General features: G+C 56.0%; 2 protein-coding genes across 8 annotated transcripts in view; one reads left to right on the top strand and one right to left on the bottom strand.

The window, feature by feature from the left end:
- Window positions 1-7,302, top strand: part of ZNF609 (zinc finger protein 609) — a 36,767-nt gene extending 29,465 nt beyond the window's left edge. For 5 of the 6 annotated variants that reach the window (XM_015278863.4, XM_015278862.4, XM_046898992.1 and 2 more), the window contains exons 4-10: window positions 1,364-1,451; window positions 1,580-3,929; window positions 4,203-4,569; window positions 4,793-4,968; window positions 5,457-5,673; window positions 5,758-5,827; window positions 5,901-7,302. In XM_015278863.4, coding sequence (XP_015134349.2) covers window positions 1,364-1,451; window positions 1,580-3,929; window positions 4,203-4,569; window positions 4,793-4,968; window positions 5,457-5,673; window positions 5,758-5,827; window positions 5,901-5,907 — 3,275 coding nt within the window. In that variant the 3' untranslated portion in view covers window positions 5,908-7,302. Of the gene's footprint in view, window positions 1-1,363; window positions 1,452-1,579; window positions 3,930-4,202; window positions 4,570-4,792; window positions 4,969-5,456; window positions 5,674-5,757 lie in introns of all 6 variants that reach the window. The other variant, NM_001397242.1, reaches the window with a different exon arrangement.
- Window positions 7,303-7,503: 201 nt separating this feature from the next.
- On the bottom strand, window positions 7,504-17,976 carry OAZ2 (ornithine decarboxylase antizyme 2). 2 transcript variants are annotated; one of them, NM_001142862.4, is given in 5 exon segments: window positions 7,504-9,112; window positions 10,089-10,174; window positions 11,671-11,846; window positions 15,211-15,368; window positions 17,886-17,976. In NM_001142862.4, coding segments are annotated over 5 exon segments (573 nt in total). In that variant the 5' UTR covers window positions 17,906-17,976; the 3' UTR covers window positions 7,504-8,978.
- Window positions 17,977-18,097: the final 121 nt, after the last annotated feature.

The raw sequence follows: 18,097 nt of genomic DNA, 5'->3' as shown, positions 1-18,097 counted from the left end.
CCACTGCTGCCTTCCTCAGGAGCAGCCTGGCAGCATCACTCTCCATTCATCTCCTTCTCTGCACCCCGCTGCAGCAACATCAGCATGTGGTACTTCCCCTGAAAGCAGGTGGGGTTGGCTGCACGGTGCTGCAGCTCCAGCCATCCCAGGGAGCACAGAAAGCACTGCGCTTGGCTGCCTGGTGCAGAGCTCATTGCCTCCAAGGGCTTTTCCAGCCAAGGACAGAGGCTAAGGGACTGCTGAGACACCGGTGACACATTGCCCTCCAATGCTGAGCGCAGGGCATCACTGCTCGCCCTCGCATCCCAGAGCACCCGCAGGGGACAGCGGGTGAAAAAAGCTGCTTAGCATCCATCCCTGTGCTTTAAATTGTCCTGGGTTATTGGCGGCGGATTAGGAGGGGATTTGGGATGATTGGTTGCAGCGGGTTAAATATAGGCTGGAGCATGGCAGAGGGCTTGCTGCTGTGCGGGGAGGAAGGAACAGCCCGCGCCAGCACTCTGTCTTTCATCTCTCGGGGGCCACAGCTCTGTGAGTGTCTCTCCATTTCCGACGTTATCCTTCCAAAGCCTGCAGCTGGCTGCTGGCACCTTCTGAGTGAGGCCGTGGCCCAAGATTTACAAATGTGCTTCAGGCACAGCTGTTGTGAGCTCCCTGGGCTCCATCCATCTTCCAGGGCTGTGTGGCCGTATATCTAGCTGCACTCGTCTGCCCTTGTAAATGAGATTTCTATCTCCCAAGTTTTACCTTGCTCAGATAAATGCACTCAGCGCGATGGACTATGCTCCTGGTCAAATTAGTTATGCAGTAATCAGAGCAGTCCGTTGCTGGAAGGAAATACCCACTTGAGTTTCACTCCACTAATGGCCTCCGAGTATGTAGTGCAGTCGCTTGCTTATGGAAGCTGTTACAGCTTGCATAAGGTGCTAGCATCGGGTGGGCTTGCCAACCGGGAGCAGGCTGGGCCTTCCCTACTTGCAGCAATGGGGAGAGCCACGAGATGCCGCAGAAGACCCCGAGAAAGAAGCACAGGAGCCAAGCAAAGCAGCAGATGAAGCTTTCCCCAAAGCCCCAGCCCCCATCACCACCCCGAGCCCGCATGGCCGGGACACTGGGCTCAGCTTGCCATCTAGTGGCAGTCATGTCCCCTCCATGGGGACATGGGGTTTGCAGCCATAGTGGAGGCTTTGTGGCACTTACTCTGTGCAGGTTGCTTTCCCCACCACAGGCTCTCAAGATGCACTGGGAGCCCTCTGTCCATCCCAGAGCATCAGACATAAATGCCCCTTCCCCTGTTGCTCAGTACCCAGGGAAAGCAGAGAGAGGGAACCCACCCGTGTGACCCTGTCCCCTTGCCTTGCAGGTATGCTGGTGGTCAACGTGACCTGGAGGAACAAGACGTACGTGGGGACGCTGCTGGACTGCACGCAGCATGACTGGGCACCTCCCCGGTAAGCACACGGCTGGGTTGGGCAGCACCGGGGCTCCCAGCCCGCCTCGCCCAGGCACAGGGCTCAAACCCACACATGGAAGCACGGCGGGGCCATCACACAATAACCCCCCGTCCTCCTCTCTGCAGGTTCTGCGACTCTCCCACCAGCGACCTGGAGATGCGCAACGGCCGGGGCCGAGGTAAGCGCATGCGTCCCAACAGCAACACACCCGTGAACGAGACCGCCGCCACCTCGGACAGCAAAGGGACCAGCAACAGCAGCAAGACCCGGGCGGGAGCCAACAGCAAAGGGCGCCGCGGGAGCCAGAACTCCTCGGACCACCGCACACCACCCAGCGGCACGGCGGAAGACGTGAAGGCCAGTCCCTCATCCGTCACCAAGCGGAAGAGCAAACCCCTCTCCGACATGGAGCTCAACTCCAGCTCAGAGGACTCCAAGGGCAGCAAACGCATTCGCACGAACTCGATGGGCTCGGCAGCCGTGCCCCCCACGGCAGTCAAGGTGGAGCCAACTGTCCTCGACCGCAACTGCCCCTCTCCCATCCTCATCGACTGTCCCCACCCCAACTGTAATAAGAAGTACAAGCACATCAACGGGCTGAAGTATCACCAGGCCCACGCACACACAGACGATGACAGCAAGCTGGAGGCCGACGTGGACAGCGAGTACGGCGAGGAGCCCTCCCTGCACACCGATGTCGGGAGCTGCAATGGTGCCACTGTGTCACAGAAGGGCTCACTTTCGCCTGCGCGCTCAGCCACCCCCAAGGTCCGCTTGATGGAGCCCCATAGTCCCTCCCCATCCAGCAAGTTCAGCGCCAAGGTCCCCTGCAAGAAGAAGCTGGCAGGGGAAGGAGACACTGACCCCGGTGCCCTGTCCAACGATGGCTCTGAGGATGGTCCCTCGGTGGCCGATGAAACGAGCAACGACGGCTTTGACGCGCTGGAGAAGAGGTGTGTGGATAAAGACAAGTCCAAGAAGGCATCTGGTGCTAAGCAGGAGAAGATGCCTTCCAAAAGCTTGAAGTCTGCCAGACCCATTGCCCCTGCCGTTCCCCCACAACCTATTTACACCTTCCAGACAGCCACCCTCACTGCGGCCAGTCCCGGGTCCTCTGCGGGCCTCACCACCACGGTGGTCCAGACCATGCCGAGCAGCCCCCAGCTCAAACCCATCCAGCCCAAACCGACAGTGATGGGTGAGCCTTTCGCAGTCAACCCTGCCCTCACCCCTTCCAAGGAGAAGAAGAAGAAGGACAAGAAGAAGAAGGAGCCCAAGGAGGTAGAAAACCCTCTGACTCCTGGCAAGGTGTGCAGGGCAGAGGAAGGGAAGAGCCCGTTCCGAGGGGAAACAAGCGATCTCGGGACGAAAAGCGAGGGACTGCTGAATGGCTCCTCTGACCCACACCAGAGTCGGCTTGCCAGCATCAAGGCTGAGGCAGATAAAATCTACAGCTTCACCGACAACGCCCCGAGCCCCTCCATCGGAGGTGCCAGCAGGCTGGAAAATGCCAACCCTGCCCAACCCATGACCCCGCTGCATGTTGTCACCCAGAATGGGGCGGAGGCGAGCTCGGTGAAAACCAACAGCCCAGCCTACTCGGACATCTCTGATGCTGGGGAGGATGGCGAGGGCAAGCTGGAGAGCGTGAAGACAAAGGACCCAGAGCAGCTTGTCAAGGATGGAGCCAAAAAAGCTCTTTTCCCCCCACAACCGCAGAGCAAAGAGTCTCCCTATTACCAAGGCTTCGAAACCTACTATTCCCCTGGCTACCCTCAGGCAAGCCCGGGGCCCTTGAACCCCAGCAGCCAGGCTGCGGCCGAGACACAAGCCTTGAAGCTGAAGAAGGATGAGGAGCAGGAGAACCCGGAGGTGAAGGTGAAGAGCGAGGGCGTTGAAGAGAAGAAGGCAGAGCTGGGCAGCTCCAGCCAGCAGCCCTCTGTCATTCAGCAGCGTCCCAACATGTACATGCAGTCCCTCTACTACAACCAGTACGCCTACGTGCCGCCCTATGGCTACAACGAGCAGGGCTACCACGCTCACCTGCTGAGCACCAACCCTGCCTACCGGCAGCAATACGAAGAGCAGCAGAAGCAGAGGCAGAGCCTGGAGCAGCAGCAGCAGAGAGGGCTGGAGAAGAAGGCAGAGCTTGGCATGAAGGAGAGGGAAGCTCTCAAGGAGGAGTGGAAGCAAAAGCCGCCCATGCCCCCGACGCTCACCAAGGCCCCCAGCCTCACCGACCTTGTCAAGTCAGGGCTGAGCAAGGCCAAGGAGCAGGGAGGTGCTGACATGGCCAAATCCGTCATCATCCCCAAGCTGGAGGACTCGTCCAAGCTTCCAGGCAGCCAGGTGGCCGAGGGGCTAAAGGTGAAGCTGAGCGAGGCCGGCCACCTTGGCAAGGAGACCGTGGAGACAAAGGGTGGCTCCGAGTGCGGCCGGCAAGCAGAGGTGGACCCCGTGCTCTGGTACAGACAGGTAAAGTCAGCCCACTGCCCTCTTGGTGGGCTTTCCCCATGGGTTTCCCAGGGCTGTCACTGCAGAAAACGCGCGTTGTCCTCCGGTGTAGGGCTTGTTCCCATCGTGAAGGGACTCTATGATTTTCCATGTTGGCTGGGGGCCACCGAGGGGAACATGGAGAGCCTGGGGAAGGGGTGACGGCTGAGCTGCTCTCTTCCCAGTCCCCAGTGGTTTGGGGACAGACGGGGCTGGAGGGAGGCAGCTGCCCTGATGTTGGTGTGGTTCTCACAGGAAGCAGAGCCCCGGATGTGGACCTACGTTTACCCGGCAAAGTACTCAGACATCAAGACGGAGGATGAGCGGTGGAAGGAGGAGCGGGACAGAAAGTTGAAGGAAGAGAGAAATCGAAGCAAAGAAGTGGTGTCCAAGGAGGATGGGAAAGAGAGCACCAGCTCCGAGTGCAAACTGACCCCCACTGAGGAGGCTCGCATGGTGGGGAAGGACCCCAGGCCCAGTGTCCACGTCCCCGTGTCCTCCCCCCTCACGCAGCATCAGTCCTACATCCCCTACATGCACGGCTACTCCTACAGCCAGTCGTACGACCCCAACCACCCCAGCTACCGGGCCATGCCCACCGTCATGATGCAGAACTACCCAGGTAGGAAGCCACGGCCATCTCAGGGGCAGCTGTGCTTGTGTCCTGGCCCAATCCCATGGTGATATTGGTGACCATGCTCCAGGAGCCGGGGGTGGGCACAGGGGAGCGATGGCTGGGGTCTCAGTGCCACTCTGCTGGGACATTCACTGGAATGTGGCCACAGCTTGGTGCAGAGCGGCACACCTCTCCTCCTCATGCCTTGTGTGCTGCCTTTCCCTCGCAGGCTCATACCTTCCCTCCAGCTATTCCTTCTCGCCCTATGGGAGCAAGGCGTCCGGGAGCGATGACAGCGACAAGTCCCGTGCCAGCCCCAGTGTCAGCTGTAAGTCCAGCTCCGAGTCCAAGGCCCTGGACATCCTGCAGCAGCACGCCAGCCACTACAAGAGCAAATCGCCCACGGTGAGTCAGGAGCTTTGCCCAGCTCCCGGGAGCTTCCAGGAGGTGCCTGCAGCCTGGAGGAGCTCCCGCTGTAGGAGGTCTGGGGTCGTAGGGTAATCCCGCAACATAGAACTTTTTGGGGTGGATGAGCCAAACCTTCATGCAGGGCTGCTCCAGGGAGGCACTCAGCCCTGCAGCCGGTGGGTGGAAGGGTAGGATGCAAGGGTTGTTTGCATCCTGCAGCAGTGTGGGGCCACCAGACGGCTCCTCTCTGAGTGGGGAACTGGGGGTGGGGGGCTCTGAGGCAGCTCCTGCTCTGGGGCAGGGAGGAGTTGCTGGGCTGAGACCTGCTGGTGGCTTTCACCATCCTTCCCCTTGCTCTGCTGAGCACCGAGGGCACCCTGTAAGTGAGATGGGGACGCTGTGCCATCGGGGCAGTCCTGGTAGAGGGAAGCCCTGTGTGCTGGAGTACCCCCGTCCCTCAGTGCCTGCTGCTTTCTCCCCCACAGATAAGCGAGAAGACAACTCAGGAGAGGGACCGCGGCGGCTGCGGGGTGGTAGGGGGCAGCGGGAGCTGCAGCAGCATTGGAGGAGCTGGCGGTGGGGAGAGGAGCGCAGAGCGGCCCCGGACCTCACCATCTCAGCGCCTGCTCTCCACACACCACCACCACCACCACCTCGGGTACTCGCTGCTGCCGGCGCAGTACAACCTGCCCTATGCAACAGGTGAGAGCCCCGCGGACCCCGGGGAGTGCTGGGCAGCGTGAGCCCTGCACCCAGCCTGGCCGCTGACACCCCCTCTCCCCGCAGGTCTGTCCTCCACGGCCATCGTGGCCAGCCAGCAGGGCTCCGCGCCCTCCCTCTACCCGCCGCCCCGCAGGTGAGGACGGTAAGGCTGCCGCGGGGCGCTGGGCTCGGCCCCTGGGCGCGGGCTGACCCCTTGGCTCCGGCAGGACGTGACGCCGGGACTGGGCTGTGCAGCAGGCATGTGACAGGCTCACATGGGGACGTGCCGGAGACTCCTGTAGACATCAGTTGAATGGTGTTGATTGTTCTGCTGGACGTTCTGCCGCTGTCTGAGGCAGACTGTCCTCTCCCCCCCGTCGGACACACACTGAGCCCCACAGCCCTTTGGTGAGCGGCGAGCCAGCACCTGCGGAAGTATTTATTCTCCTGGGCTCCGGCGCTCGGGATGGGAGCGGATCGCCCACCTGGTGCATATGAAGAGGAAACGGAAGCACTGAGGTCTCTGGATGAATTTGCGGCCTCGCCGTGGGGCTGAGCAGCGCGGGGCATGGGGAGGTGGGGCTGGGACGCTGCCTCCCGCCCCCGTGGGGCCACGGCCGGGCCGAGCCCTGCACTACAACAGTCTCAGGGAGCTGTGGGAGGTGAGCGGCGGGGTGGCTACAGCCGTGGGGTCAGGCGGTCTCGGTGCCCCCGTCGGCCACAGCTCCCCCATACACCTCTCACAGCCCCTCGCCCCGGGCTGGGCAGCGGGACCCTCACCACCCGCCCCGCTGCCGGGGTCTCTCCCCAGTGCCTTGTGCGGCCCGGCCCCACGGCTTCCCCCTGGGCCCCGAGCCGTGCCCCTGGGGGTGCCGATCCCCTCGCACCCTCCCCTCTCCCATCGGCTTCCCCGGGGCTGTGGGCAGAGCTCCGCGAGGAACAAGCACACTTAGGCTCTGCCCAGAGGCACGAGGTCGCTGCTGCCGCTCCCTGTGCCCGAGGACAGGGGCTTTCTGGTCCTCTGCCCGCCTGCCGCCCCCCGGCCAGCGCTACCTCGGCCCCACCGTATCCCCCCGGGCCGGGGCCGCAGTGCCGTCTCCGCTGTGCGTGCGCGGGGCACCCCCGGCCCCAGGGCCGCTGTACCGGGATGCTCTGTACATACTGTAAAAAGCAATTGTTTGAAAGCTGTTGTTTTTGGGTTTTGTTTTCTTCCCGTCCCCCTGCTCTCCCACCTTTCCCAGCCCGAGGGATGCCCGGCAGCGCGGCGCTCCCCGACGCCTCCCAGGTTGGCTCATTGCTCTTCCAGCGGTCGCCCCACGAGGCAGCGGGGCCGGGGTGCTGCAGGGTCACCCCATGGCCAGGGCCGCCCCGGTAGGGTCAGTGACCGCAGGCGGAGCAGAGCGGGGCTGAGCCGTTGGTGTTGATAGCTCTCGTTTCCATTGGAGTTGCTGTGTTGGGTTTCATTTCAGTCTTCCTGATTCTGCCCTTCTGTAAAGTGTACATTATTACCAAGTTCCTTGTTTTTTATATATATATATATAAATATATATATATACAAACTGTACTCTTCTTGCCTTTGTACATTTGGGCAAGGAGAGAGAATAAATCTTTTTAAGAGACAATCACAAACCTGTGAGGGTGGCTTCTTCTTCCCATCCCTGCTCCCCTGCGCTGCGGGGCGTTGGGGTGGGGGATCCGTGGGCAGCCCCTGGTGCCCAGCACGGTGCACGGATCTATAGCCCAGGGCAGAGACCCGTCCCTACGCCATTTAAAGCCCCAGAAATGCACTTAAAGGGATAACTGATTGCTACTCTCCAGGAAGGTCAGCTGTTGAGAGGCACCAGGCATAATTAAGGCTTTAATGGGCAGCAATTATATAAAGGGATGGGTGTGTTGGAAGTGCAGCAGTACCGAGCTCAGGAGCCACTCCTCACCCCACCACCCGGCCTGCAGGGAGGGACCACAGCCATTCCCCCAACCAGGAGGTTGGGGTCGTCCGTTCCACTCAGGGACTTGGGAAGGGATGGCAGCCCTCTGTGCCGTACCCCTTGAGCTCACATCTCTCCTGCTTCCATCGCACTGGAAGGGAAGAAGGGCAAAGAGACACAAAATTTAAGATGATTTCTGCACAGCAGCTCATATCCCAGCCCCACCTCTCTCCCCTTAGACAGAAAACACTGAGTACAATTACAGAATGGCTCAGCTTCTGTTCTAATGAAATCCTCCACAGGACAGCGAGCACACACAGCCCTCACAGACATCTCTACATGCAGAAGCCAGGCCAGAGAGTGCCAGCAACACATCTTGGGGCACAGTCCACCCTGCGCATATGGCCCTGAAGGCAGGCAGCCCATCACAGCAGGGCAGCTCAGCCACGAGAGCATAGGTGCGATGGAGAGGAAAGCACCTCACTCTGGGCACCGTTGCTCCCCTGGCCAGGAGGACAGGTGTGAGAACAGCCCCACACCCAGCCCTGGGACAAGACCCACCATCACAGATGCGGGTGGGACGCAGCCCCTGGATGGCGCTCCCACCGCTCCTCCACCCCACAGGAACCGCTGCAGTATGAGGAAGGCTCAGCTCTTGCAAATAAGCAGCCTCAGCTGGGTGAAATTAATCTGAATGCCCCTTTTATTGAACGCGGTGATAGTGCAGTGGTAACATTGAACAGAGTAAGACTGCTTAAACAAAAGCTGGAAGAGGAAAGAAAGCTGGGTGGTTTTTCTTTAAAAAAAAAAGAGAAAAATGAAAAAAGTTAGACCAGTTAAAACAGCATTGGTTGCCCCAAAGCAGAGGTGCAGAGGGGTTTTAATGTAGTGTTAAAGTTAACTCACACCTCCTCCACACGTCTAACCCCCAAACATGCCTTACTTTTAAGAGTCTGAGTGAAAACCAAGAGGTGGTCGGTCAGATGAGCGCACGCCACACATCGGGTGATGGGGACAGACCAACACTGATGGAGAGAAGTCAGGTTGATGATGCTGCACCTACTGCTGTGCTCCCTAAGCGGGCCCACACAAGGTGCCTCTAGGCTAGCACAGCACACAGCCGCGTGGCAGGAGCTCCTATGCCAGTTGATAAACATCTTCCATTTACTATTTGGTGATTACATGTGTGTATATATAGTTCTCTAGGCAACACGTTTCAATGAGATAGTCAACTCTGAGGATACACAGGCCAATCTAACAATGAGAAATGCAGTTTCAGTCCAACAGAAGCTTGTTTTCCCTTTCCTCAAGAAAGGAGATGTAACCCTCTCTCCCCTCGAAAGCGTTTTCAGGTCACGCTTGGGTCCCCTGCTGCAGCTATTCTTCATCAGAGGAAGAGTTCTGATCCAAGGGGTACACCATGAACATCACATCTGGCCGCGACGGGACAGAGGGGTGACCAGGCCTCACGATCTCAAAGCCCAAGAAGCTGAAGGTCTTCAGGAGCGGTGCTACCAAAGAGAAGGAAGTGTGTTAGCACCAGGAGCCATCCTCTGCACCTGCCGCACCCTAGGAGCCACGAACACCCCTCCTAAGCACAATGGGGATCTGCAGCCACCCTGCAGCACGCTGATGCTTTTCGATCTGCATTTATTCGGGGGCTGCAGCTCTGCTCAGGACAGCCATCCCCAGCCCAGGGCACCCTCTGGTCATCGGCCCGGCCTTCAGGCACAGCCAGGTTTAACAGCAACACCTCATGCCTTATTAATTTAAAAGCAAGCAGAACCCAGCATCAGGTGTCTCCTCCACTATAGAGGTCACCCGCACAGCCACTGTTGGCAAAACGCAAGAACTCGTTCAGTTGAAAATTATTTTTGGCATGCTAACATGGAGTGACATCTTCCTGGGCTCAGTGTGGCTTAGCTGTAATAGCATGCTCTGCTTTAGGGAGTACAGCACAGCTTGTGATGTAGCAGAGTAAAATTAGAATTAAGGCTTGAATTACTCCTGCCATGGCGATTTGCTTGGTTACGAGCCCGCATCTAGTGAGATCTGAAGTGACACATCCATAGCTCTGTACCTCATCACAAATCTCCAACTTCCGTGCTCTAATCGCTCACCCAACACATCTATCTTTAGATCCTAAAGCAGCTCTCTTAAGCCATAAGCATCTCCCATCGAGGCAGGATTACCTGCAGGCCTAGGAAGGGCAAAAGTGCTGGGAGATCTTTAAAAAGCAGAAGGGCATCGGGGCAACGAGCTACCAGGGTTCATGTCCTGGGTATTAACCTCTCCAAATCACAGAGGCTGGTGGCAAATACCTTCATTCCTCCCCCAGGAGGGAGACTTAAAAAAAGCAGCACATGTAAGGATTCCTGCAGGAGAAAGCACCCTATGAAGCCCCAGGACACACCAAGTTTCTGCGTGGGTTCAGCAGCACTGCTTTAGATCTAAGGAGTAAATCTCACAGCAGGGCCAAGCTCTCACCTCTATCTTCTCTGCTTTTTCTGAAGCAAATAAAGACATAGTTGACTTTCATTTTTTCTTCAGCAAATTCCAGCAGTGCTGATAACCTGCCAAGGAGCAAGAAGACAAAAGAACATCAGCTATAGGAAGGGCTGTCCTGAGGAAGCCACTGAGCACCATCCGTGGCTTGGATGCTGTCGGGCAGAACGATGACTTGTTTACAGATGTCTCTCCCCCGGCGAACAATAAGAGCCAAAACAATGGGCTTCCTGCCTTCGTGTCCAACCCTGAGGCCGAGTCCCCAGCACCCACCAACACGCAGCCCCACCAGCCAGCAGTGGTGCACCAAAGCCTTTGGAGGTGGGGACCTGAACGTGGCAGCTGTGTGCATTCATTCCCTCTGCTGGCAACGCACACGACCCGTAGCGCACAAAGCCGTTTCCTGAACTCATCACCTGGCTGGCACAGCCGAGGAGCCGCACAGCAGAACCCAGCTTCCTTCCTCTCCCCAATTATTTGCCCCCTCCTGGTGGGCACAAAGCAGCACTGAGCCCCGGAGCGCCCCACCGCCATTTGCGATGCAGGCTGTGAGCGCGGTGACAAACAGGGCTCGAATTGAGATCTAATTAAACAGCAGTCAGCGAGACCAGAGCACACTGAGGGAGATTAAATTTGCAAGGATTTTGTTAATATGGTAATGAACTACTTTAATTATAGCCTCTACTTGGCTGTTTTACCTAGCTAAAAATAAGCCTGCAGAATCGTGCTTGAAGCCACAATGAGTGGGGCAGGTGAAGGCTGCCCAAGAATCAGGGGCACATGTGGGGCTGACCGCAGGGACTACACAGACATTCAACAAGACTCAGAGCCCAGGGACCAGCGCAAGGCAGCAGGAACAGCACAGGCCGAAGGTGCCTGATGAGGCTTTTGTTGTAGTGAACTGGTCTCATTTGCTGATGAAGCCCATCTTAAAGTTTAGAAGGACTTCAGAGGGCTCTGCACAGGAATCCAGCAAAGCCACATCTACGCCACGGCGTTCCCCGCCAGAGATCTCCGGTGATGTGCTTGGCAGGGAGTAGCTGCTCTGGAAGCTGCACTTACACAGACTTCCCACAGCAGAGCTGTCTGGACAAAACACGGCCCTATTCTGCCAGCAGAGAAAAATCAGAGGCTCTGGCAGAGCCAGCAGCTTGCATGGCAGCAGCCCAACAGCAGAACCACCTACTGATGAGAAGGAGCACAGCAATATAATGGAGTTTTTCCCCACTGGAAGAGAGGAAAATACTTGCCAAAAGAAGCTTGCCAATTGGCCAGCAGAATAAAATGTTCCACAAAGTATGCAAAGAATCACTCCACTCATTTCTTGAGTATTTTTCATTAGCGCAGGGCCTCCAAAAACAGTAACCCATCCTGAATGACCACCAAGGGGAAGAAAATATCCTCCTGCTAGTCTCCCATATATGCATCTCTGAAGACAAGCTGTGAAGGACACACTTCAGGTGTAAAACCATGGAACAGAGCTGCTGTATGTACAGCTCACCTCCCCACACATCATAAACATAAGCAGAACGCCACAGGCACAGCTCTGGGACCCCAAACTTACCCTTCTTTGCTTCCATCAGCTAATAACCCATCAGGGATTTCCACAAAGAGGCTCTGATTTGAAAGCACTGCATCCCAGGAGGAGGTCTTCACCTCTGTGACCTTGTACTGGAAGTGGACAACATGAGGCTTCCCTTCATGCACTGGGACATCTTGGCTAACAGTGATCTTCTCATCCTGCACAGGGGAGGGAGGAGAGCTCATGAAATGCACTGTAGGGTACGGACACACCACAATGAGCGTTCAGGCCTTGGAGCAGTGCTCTAAATGCATCTTCCTGTTCACATGAGTACAGTTCTGCATATTTGCCCTATACTCAAGACCTGGGCAGCAAGGGGCCATTCAGGTTTTGGAGGGCAGTTCATGAGCGACACCTGAAGCCCACACCAACATGCTAGAACAGCTTCTGCTGCTGCAGTCTGACCACTTTTGTCACCCTGCTCCCCAGCACAGTCTTTTTGTTTAAGGGATGACCACAAACTGCTTCCCCAGATCCCACAGCCAGCTGGTACGGCAGTGGATTAAGGGAGGAAAAGATAGCACAGAGAGAATCCCAAACCAGACTGAAGCTACATGGATTGAAGACTGTGGCAAGGTCTTTTCCAGAGACCACAGATGTATGCACACCCCCCTAACACAGCTCTAAGCAGGATGCCAAGCGTGCAGCCTGCCTCAAATTCAGCTGAGCAGTTCCTAGAAAACAATTCTGTGGTTAAGTGCCATTCCTTCTCCTGACAGTTTTCGTAGGCAGCAGGCTTGCCCAATAATAACTTCCACATTTAGCTGTGAAAAGCCCCAGCGAAACGACTGAAGAAATTCATTAGGTCCCAGAGTAACGCTGTCAACTGCAGCTGAATTGTTGTATCAGGGCAATGAAGCCTTACAAGCTCTGAGATGCAGGAAGAGCACCTCAGCCTCTTATCTTTAATTAATATATTCCACCTATGCAGTTCTGAGTGTAATGCCCATACCCAAGAAAAGGCAGTATGGTTTGGATCCATGGTATTCCTCACAAGCAGGAGGGCAGGGGATGTTTCCTCAGTAGTGCAAGCACTGCAGAAAGAAGTGGCTCAGCAGGGAAGACCTCTGAGAAGGCTTCCAGGCTCCTCCACATTATTTCCCACTGTTTTAACCCCTATCACCACACATCCAAGCATCCAAACCCCCTGGTTTTGCTGCAGTGCCAATAAAGAAGCTGCTGAGCATGTTAATGCTCATGACATCGGCTCCGCATGTAAATCAGGAACTGCCTGCCGCTGGTCACCAGAGCAGAGGAAGCTGCTGTTTGTTTCAAGTGCACAAAGCTGCGTGCTGAAAAACAAGTTTACACTTGGTCAGAATAAATATCCTGCAGGAAATAAACGTATTGGCTGAGCTTGAAACAAGTCTGTGGGTTCTGTGATGGTTTTAAGCCAAGTGCACCAAGAAGCCTACCTACCAAGAGCTGCAGCTGGAGAGGGGACACCTGACCATGGCACAATAGAGCTGGTGGAAAGAGTCAGGTCTCAGCACCACAGAGGTCCATTTCAAAACAGTACAACAAAGGGATTACACACACCTTTCAGCAGTGACTTCATGGGAACCTTTTGCAGTTTTTCCTGTGTGCAGAAAGCCTCTTCATTTTGGAGGAGATCTCTCAAGTATGAGAAGCTTGCAGATGCTTTTCTCATACTTCATATAAACAAGAAGAGAAGAAAGTGGAGAAAGGCAGGGGAGGGGGTGGCATATGCATTGGTTTGTGTGGGAAGATCTGCAAAGCCTGCAGCAGCAGGGAAGGGCTCCCAGAGACTCCCGGTCCTTCTGCAAGCAGAAGTCAGGCACTTTCAAAGTCTTCTCCAAACTCTGAACCTAGCAAGGTTTCCCACTTACATGGATTAAAAGAACTAGTTCCCCTGGTTCTGTGGGAACTGCATTTATACAGCCCATCTCTTTTTTTTTTTTTTTTTTTATTCCTGTGTATCAGAATAGTAACATCCTGAGGAGAGATGATGTTCCTGGGAAGCAGTAGCCCAGAATTGTTTGGAACATGCTTGAAGCAAAATCCTGTTTGTGCAACAAGCATCCAGCTTTCACTCACTCACCCCTGCAGAATTGCCCCTGCCACTCTGTCTTTTATCCCCAGCTGCCTGCTCTGCATCCCCAGGCTCCTTTTTGGCAGCTGAGCTGCAAGGATCAACTTCCACTTGGTTACAGTTCACTAAGTGCAAGATTTCCCATCCCAGTTACACTGTTGAAACATCCCAAGCAGGATGGGGGGAAAACCCCAGGTGCTGGCAGGACAGGGAGGAAGGATGTTAGGATCTTCTTGTGTTAAGTGTCTGAACACAAGAACACCAACAGCTACAGGGCGCCATGCTGCTTAATTTATAATGCTGTTGTGTACAAGCACTGTGCTGCAGGCTCATTCAGAAAGGTCATCCCCTCAGCTAGAACAGCTGATACAGCTGGAAAAAGGGCTTAAGCTTTTGGGTCCAGATGCCTTTCCATGTCACGCTGCAGCACCATTGACTTGAGCAAGCAGCAGAGAGGGCAGGCTCCCAGTGACCGACATCTGAAGTGGGACTTGAAGTTGCTCTAAACAATTTAAAAACACAACCTGCTCTGCTCTGGGATGAGCTGTGCTAAGGAACAGGTCAGTTCCTAAAGATTCTGGTAGCAAACTGGGTTTTGTCAGCAAAGTAGTGAGCATTCTCTCATGCATTTCCAGAGAAGACTGTGTAGCTGTGACCTTAAAGGGCCTGCATCATTTCATCATATGAAGTCTGCTTGCCTCCCACAGGGTAATTAAAATCAAGACTAACACCTATGACAACATTGCTGTCTGAGCTGCTGAATTTGCAAGCTTAGCATAAGTTTAGGCAACTTCATCCAATAGCACTTTACAGCCTGGTCTGTGGGAAAACAGCCCTTGTCCCAGAAGGCGAGAGATGCATGCCACTGTAACGTAACAGAGAAGATGCACTAACACCCGTTATTCTACCAAAGAGTCAATCCAGATGGAAGCCAAAAAGATCCCTTACAACACAGGTGGCCACAGAATGAGAGGGACACAGCACTCCTAGGCAACTCTGCAAAAAAACCCACTGTGATCCTGTCCCTCCCTGCACACAGGAACGTTGCAGTTTGAGAGCAGCTTGCTGCTTCCACAAAGTTCAGGTGGCTCCCAGGCCTGGACAGCATTGCCTTCTGGAGCAGGGCACAAAGAGCTTGCCAACCCTTCTCCCTCTGCATTTCACCTTTCTGCTTCCCATTTCCCCTCTTTGCACAACATTTGAGAAGTTGCCTTCATGCGCTGCTCTGCAGGCAGCAGCTGGAACAGCCTCCGGGAACGGGGCTCACCAGCTATTGGCTGCACACCTCTGATAAAAGTTTATTAAGAAACCAGTGATACTTAAGCAAGACAGAGCTGCCGGCAGGGTTGCTGAAAAAAAATTAACTGTTTCCCCACATATTATCTCAGAGTTATTTGTGGTTATTTCCAGGAGGAAGCAAGCAGAGTTGTAACACAGGTACAGGTCATTATTTGGACAACAGATGTTACCTTATAAATCAGAGCTGAAAGAGAAGGATCCCTGCTACCCCCTCGCCCACCGGGGATCTTCGACAGTGGGTGAGGGGCATCAGGAGCACCACAGAGGCCCCGGAACGATGTGCCTGCAGCACTGCAGCTGGGGACAGTTACTCAAAGGTAAAATACTACTGCAAGAGAAAAAAGAGAATAGCAGTTAGCAGGGATCAGGCTTCCAATGCTCCAGCTCCCCACCCCAAGCCACTTGTATTCCTGCTCCTCTATGTCCCCACAGGAGGGGTACCCATGGACCTTTCACACCTACAGGTCTGCACTAAACCACCTTGCTGTCCACACATTGTGAGAACGGCAGAGCTTTGCTGGAGGCAGAGGAGGGCTTTGGTAGCCACAAACCCAGAGAGAGTGCTGAGCAACCCCTTGCTAATAAGGGACAGCTGGAAGCCTGCCAGGAGCAGATGGCTGAAACGCATGACCAGATGAGCACACATTTTCTATAGACAAATATCTACAAATAGATCAACAGGGCTCAGAAGGAGGAGGTTTAAAGTTTCACGTTTTCGAAACAGGGAGGAGTGAAAGGGCTGGCTCTTCAGACACCTCCAACATACTGCACAACATCCCAGCTGGCATTTCCACACGCGTGTGAAACATCACACAAGTGTCTCTCAGCCCAATCCTATCTGTTACAAGCTCACCTCACAGACTTTGTCCTGAAGTTGGTTTTTATGAGCTTAACACAAGTGGAAGAAGTTCCCCTTGCGATCTCAAAGTTTGCTTGCATCTCCTGCTAGTGGACCTTCAGGATCACTCTGTGCACAGGCTTTAACACCTACTCTAGCTTTCAGCATGTTCACAAAAGCAAGTTACTCTGCTTCTGGAGCATTATGTCCTTTATCAGCACCAAAAAAAGCCCTCCGGACAAGGCAGCAGCATTCCTGTAACCGAGCCTGCAAAGTCAACACAAAGAAAGCAGCCCTTGCCCAGCACCACCGTGATGGAGCACACCAGCACAGAGCTGCATGAACACCACCCCATCACAACTTCCCAAAAAACAGAGCGAGGCTGCAAGGGACAGGCTCCATGCAAGCATCCACATCTGGCTGGATGTGCTGAAGCTTCTCAGGTGAGGTGGTGCTGCTCTTCACTGCAGCCCTGCTCCAAGAACTCAGCACCCAGGGAGTGCTGCGGTGCACCACACCACCTGAATGGCTTGAGCAGCATGCAGGGTATGGAACGCGTGCCAGCAGGTTGAAAACAACCAAAACACTTGTGGGTGCCAAAAATAACTTGCAAATGCAGTTACGACACAGGCTAAAGTCCTGGCTATGTACCCCATACCAAAACAATCTCTCCGAAGAAAACAGAAGTATTCTTCCTCCACGTATTTCCTCCTTCAGTTTTGCTAGATAGTGCTCTTCTGCAGTGTTCCCATGTGGCCGTGGCCTACGGCAGATACTGCTTGCAGAACGGGCTGCTGAACCCACCGGAAGAGCCATGAGGCACTCACACTGGAGATGTCTGAGGGCAGAATCCCTCACACACACGCCCGGTTGCACTCTGTGTTAATACAGTCCCTCAGCACGTCATGACTGGGGCCATCAATGGACCAGTGTGTATTCAGTAGTAGTGGATGTGGAGAGGCATGACAAAGCACTTTGCTGTGCCATTCCCCACCCCCAGAAAGCTGCTGGCAGCTTTGTTTTTCCCTTCCCTCCTCCCTCATCCCCCAGTTAACAATGTACTATTGATAGCTCTCTCCAACTTGCAGCCAATGCATCGAGAAGCTGGATAATGAAGTGCAGTTGTGGGGGGAAAAAAAAAATAAGGAGAGAGAGGCAGCAGTTTTCATGTAAAGCAGCTCCGGCCACTTCCCAGTTTTGCTTCCTCTGGCACATGCAGGAGGCAGAACATAAGACTCCTTCTTCAAGGGCTGAGCCTCCAGGCCTGGCCTCGCCCAACCTGCGGGCTGCCTCATCTCCCACCAAAGAGCCCTAACGGCGGCACGGGACACCAATCAAAGGACTTTCCCTTATTCCCGACACTGTGGTCCCACGAAGAACTTCACACCACAGCCCGACAAAGCCTCCTGCCTCGACATAACCGATGTAGAGCACAAACTGGCACAGCGCTGCCATTCGCTGCAGCCTCTTCTTGCTGGAGGAGCAAGCTGGAGCAAAAGGCGCTGGGCCCACCGGGCTCCTCTCGCTGAACAACGCACAGAGCTCCGTGCCCACACCGCGGCTGAGGCGGGAGAGCGGCGGCGGCCGCTGGGCGTCACTTCGCAGCGGACACCCGCTCACCTTCCAGCTGCACACCTGCAGCCCGCCGGCACCTCCGGGCCCCGCTGTGCCGGGTCGGGCCGCTTCCTTCTCTCGCGCTGAAGACCGGTGCCGGGTGCCGTCCCCACACAGCCCCATCGGCAGCGCGGGGCCGCCCGCACCGCCAGCCCCGTGCCGACCTCCCGGGGCCGAGAACGCAGGGAGAGCCCCGCTAACCGCAGGACGGCCGAGCGCCGGGCCCTATTGCGGGGGCCGCCCGGCCGCCGCCGCCGCCTCCCGCCCACCTCAGCCGAGGGAAGGCCGCAGCCCGCCGGGGCCCACCCCGCCGGAGCTCCTCGGGCCCAACGCCCGCCTCCGGCAGCCTACAGCTCCCCGAGGAGCGCGCAGGGGCCCGGCGAGGCCGCGCACCTGTCCTGGGTGTTTATCATCCTCGGCTGCCTCCGGCTAGGCTCGGGTCCGCTCGGCTCCGCACCTCCTCCCTCCTCCGCCGCCGCGCTCCGACTGACCCCCACCGCGCTCCGCGCCCCGCCCCCTTCCCCTCGAGCGTTTGGCCACGCCCCCTCCGGAGGGCCACGCCCCCTACCGCGCGCGCCGGGCAGGCCGGGAAGATCCACCGCCCC

The sequence above is a fragment of the Gallus gallus genome, chromosome 10 (genome assembly GCF_016699485.2).
Source record: "Gallus gallus isolate bGalGal1 chromosome 10, bGalGal1.mat.broiler.GRCg7b, whole genome shotgun sequence".
Taxonomy (NCBI): domain Eukaryota; kingdom Metazoa; phylum Chordata; class Aves; order Galliformes; family Phasianidae; genus Gallus; species Gallus gallus.
The sequence above is the reverse complement of the archived record's forward strand: the minus strand, read 5'-3'. Positions and strand labels throughout refer to the sequence as shown.